General features: G+C 43.6%; 1 protein-coding gene across 1 annotated transcript in view; it reads right to left on the reverse strand.

The window, feature by feature from the left end:
* Positions 1-1650: 1650 nt before the first annotated feature.
* Positions 1651-3882, reverse strand: part of ADIPOQ (adiponectin, C1Q and collagen domain containing) — a 6950-nt gene continuing 4718 nt past the window's right edge. The window contains exon 2 of the mRNA XM_004713465.1: positions 1651-2174. Coding sequence (XP_004713522.1) covers positions 1651-2174 — 524 coding nt within the window. The remainder of the gene's footprint in view (positions 2175-3882) is intronic.

The following is a 3882-nucleotide window of genomic DNA, read 5'->3' on the forward strand; positions in this document are numbered from 1 at the left end:
GCCGTGGTTCCAGGTTAATGGGGTGAGAACCCATCGGAAACGGAGGTGAGAATGGCAGCACAACTTGAAGAAAGCCATCAACGTCACTGAGTTGTACATGTGTGTGTTTTACTGTGCACACGCTCAATAAAAACAGCAGGATAAAACCAATTGTTTTAAAGTTTTGAAACAACATCCACATGAAATAAAGGTTTTCCTTTTAACCTTAGATATTATCTTTATTTGTACAAAATCGTGATATGCAAGCATTTTAAAAGACAAAGCTTTAGAGGCAGAATCAATCGTCGCTTAATGAACAGCAATTTGCATAGAAAAGAGGATCATCCCAAATTTAACTGTAAACAGATAATAGCCTTTCCATTTCTATATTTATCCAGAATTCCAGTAAACTCTGGTTTAACTAAAACTGAAGCATATCATGTGAGCCACTGTCCTACAAGAATAGCACTCGTAATTCTTAAAGAACATGGACCAATTCCCAGGGCACACATCTTCCTCGTGCTCCTGCTGCGACACAGGACACGATGGCTTCCGAATGCCTTGTGAGGCTTGCATTTCAGGGTGTTACCTCAAAGGTGGACGTTTGTTAAATATGCTGAAAGGTACAATAAACCCTCACCGCAATGGAAAAGATGTTAGCTGGCCAGATTTGGCATCTCTAAAGCCAGGCAGTGACTCAAATGAAAGTATTTCTGTGAATAAGGGTTGGTTAGAGAGAAACACTGAAAGGGGTCAGGGGAGTGTTAATTCTGGGTCAATGTCAGATTCAAGCGATTCCTGTTCACCAAATCTATATAATGAACTTAAAGGGGGATTTAGAGGTGAAAAAACAGTCCTCGCACAGCAGTTGTTTCCAGGTTTAAATTAGAAAAGTCTCAACGCCAAGGACTCCTTAGGAGGAAATGGAGTGACGTACAAGGCACAGTGCGGAGGGAAAGGTGCAGTACAGGTAACACCGCAGAGACGCTTCCTCTCCAGCTGCCCTTGAAGATGCTTCCCACCTATGGAGACGTGGATACATCGCCTGGGGGAGAAACTAGAGGAAGAAAGGGAATGCTGAGAAGTCTATCTGAGAGGGACTTCCAGGAGCCTCTTCTCGGAAGAAGCTCTTCTAAGGAGAAACCTTAACCTCTGCTGAAGGCAAACTCAGCGGCCCTCTAGTGACCTGGGCCCTTATGAACTCTGAGTCTGATTTCTAGCCGTGTCTCTTAATACCTGCGTGGCCTCAGACAGTCGCCGAACACTCTTAGCCTCAGAACGACAGCTGCAGGGACGATAGGAAAAGAAGATCCGCGCCGCAGGCTTGCCGTGCACAGCAGAAGAGCACAAAATAAACACTGCCCAAGACTCTCTTTGGCCAGTTAGCTTGTCATGCAGGGGAAATTCCCCATGAAATATTATTATCCTTTTATTGCTCCTATAGAATAAGATCCTTGAGATGAAGGATGATGTGTTCCTCAAGACAGAAAACCTACTATGTGAGTTTTAAAGGTCCTTAGTGAATGAATGGCTAAATGAATGTGCTGGTGAATAAACCATGCTCAGAACCTTCCAACTAGACTTTTAAAAGCAATCTCCTATCTCTGTGAAAACCCACCAGCTGTCTTTTGATTGACGCGTGGGTTGGGTGGCCTACTGGAAGCCCTGAGGTCACTGTGATCCGTCAGTGTCATGGTAGAGCAGGAAGCCTGTGAAGGTCGAGTCATTGATGTTATCTGCATAGAGTCCATTATTCTCTCCATCGCCATACACCTGGAGCCATACTTGGTCCCCCACTGCCAAATGCAGGAGCACAGAGCCAGAGGCCTGGTCCACATTCTTGTCCTGGTATTGGTCATAGGTAAAGAGCACGGCTTTGTCGTTCTTGAACAGGCTGAGTTTCACGTCCTTCAGGTAGACGGTGATGTGGTAGGAGAAATAGTACAGCCCAGGAATGTTGCAGTGGAATTTGCCAGTGGAGCCATCATAGTGGTTTTGCTGATTGTAGAAGATCTTGGTGAAGCGAATGGGCACATTGGGGATGGTGACGCGGGCATCCAGCCCCACACTGAAAGCTGAGCGATATACATAGGCACCTTCGCCAGGTTCTCCTTTTCTGCCTGGGTTTCCAGGAAAGCCGCGGGGCCCTTCAATCCCAGCACCATTACCTGTGTCCCCCTTAGGACCAATGACACCTAGAAATGAGAAAAACTCAGTGATCACAAGACTCATAACTCCAGCCTAAGCTCCCCCCAAACTAAAACACTGTCCCTGTAACCCTCATTTACAATATGCTCGGCTTAGAGAGCAAGAGACCAATGAAAGCTTTCAAAAGGGGAGGGATGCCATCTCCTCCTACCGTGTCCCTACAGAAAAGCCCAGCAAGGTGCCATGAATTCATTTCCAACTTGATCATCTCTGTGTGCCCATAAGGAACCCTCCCCTCTTCCTGGGTTAGCTCAGGCTACCGTACTTCTATTCTTCTGTCCTTTTATCCCCTCTCTCCAGCCACCGTGTGGGAAAAAGATGAGGCTTTTGACTTTTGTACAGTCCAGAAAACCCACAGGGGCATTCTATTCTTATCCTATAGGGTCACTTAGGGGCGCTAGGAGTTGGAATCAACTCAATTGGAGTGCGTTTTTGGAATTTTTAAATTTCCTCTGTCTGGGATGTCTGTTCTCCTTTAGTGTGCCCAGCTCAAACCCTGCTTCTTCTGTGCAACTTTCACTGTAAATCCAGGTCACCATTAACGTGCACTTGCTCTTGGTTCCATACTCTGAGCATTTGTTGACATTCAGATTGACATATTTGGAGTAACAAACTCTGGCAGTCTTGTGTATTATCAGGCTTCTCTCTTAACTAGGTCAAGAGTTTTCTAAGAAGAGGATTGCATTCTGCAGAAATTACACAGAGAGTGCAGCTGAATCCCAAGGAATGAAGTAATAATTGAATGGAAAGGGAAGGGAATGGGAACATGAACAGATTGGGATATGAGTAGGGATAGCAAAGGAGTTAGGCAAAGAGATAGGGTTAGTGCAAGGTCAAAGGGTACTTGGTTCGAGAGGTATCACCCAGCCTCACCACAGGAGAACTCTGTGGATTGAGTTGTGGCTCCCTTCCCCATAATACATGTTGTATATCCTAACCTCTATGCCTAATGTTAGAATCTCAGTTAGAATCCATATCTCTTTGTCTCATTAATGAAGTAGTATTAGTGTAGTGTGTGTCTTGAGTCAACCTCTCTCTTTTTCCCCCCAACTATTTTATTAGGAGCTAATCTAGACATCATACCATTTCATAGTTCAATCACATCAAACAATGTTGTACAATTGCTACCCTAATCAATTTAAAAGCTTTTTTTTCTTTCTGGAACTCCTTGATATCAGCTCCCCCTTACCTCCCCACTTCCCTCATTGTATCCCCCAGGAACCCTTATTTTAGTTGTTGTCATTATAGGTACATCCATCCTGGGCTTCATATACTGAAAAACATATAGCAGAGATTCAAGAAAGCTACCCAAATGACAAAATGCAACAGAGATAAACCTCAATCTGAAATAAAACCGTAAAATATTTTTTAAAAAAACAGATCAAACAAAACAAATAATTCACCATGACCAAGTGGGATTCATACCAGGGTTGCAGGTATGAATATGAAAGGCTATTAGAATCATTCACCACATTGACATGAAAAACTATAAGAACCACATGATAATATCGATAGATGTGGAAAAAGCATTCAACAACATCGAACACAAATTCCTGTTTAATTAAGACACTTGAGAAGAAGGAACGGAAGGAAAATTCCTCAAGACAATACAAGCTATCTATGAAAAAACAACAGCCAACATCATAATCAATGGAGAGAAGACGAATACAATCCCACTGAAATAGGGGAACAGAC

Source organism: Echinops telfairi, unplaced genomic scaffold, assembly GCF_000313985.2.
Source record: "Echinops telfairi isolate 266 unplaced genomic scaffold, ASM31398v2 ScPeMD7_7407;HRSCAF=8445, whole genome shotgun sequence".
NCBI lineage: Eukaryota > Metazoa > Chordata > Mammalia > Afrosoricida > Tenrecidae > Echinops > Echinops telfairi.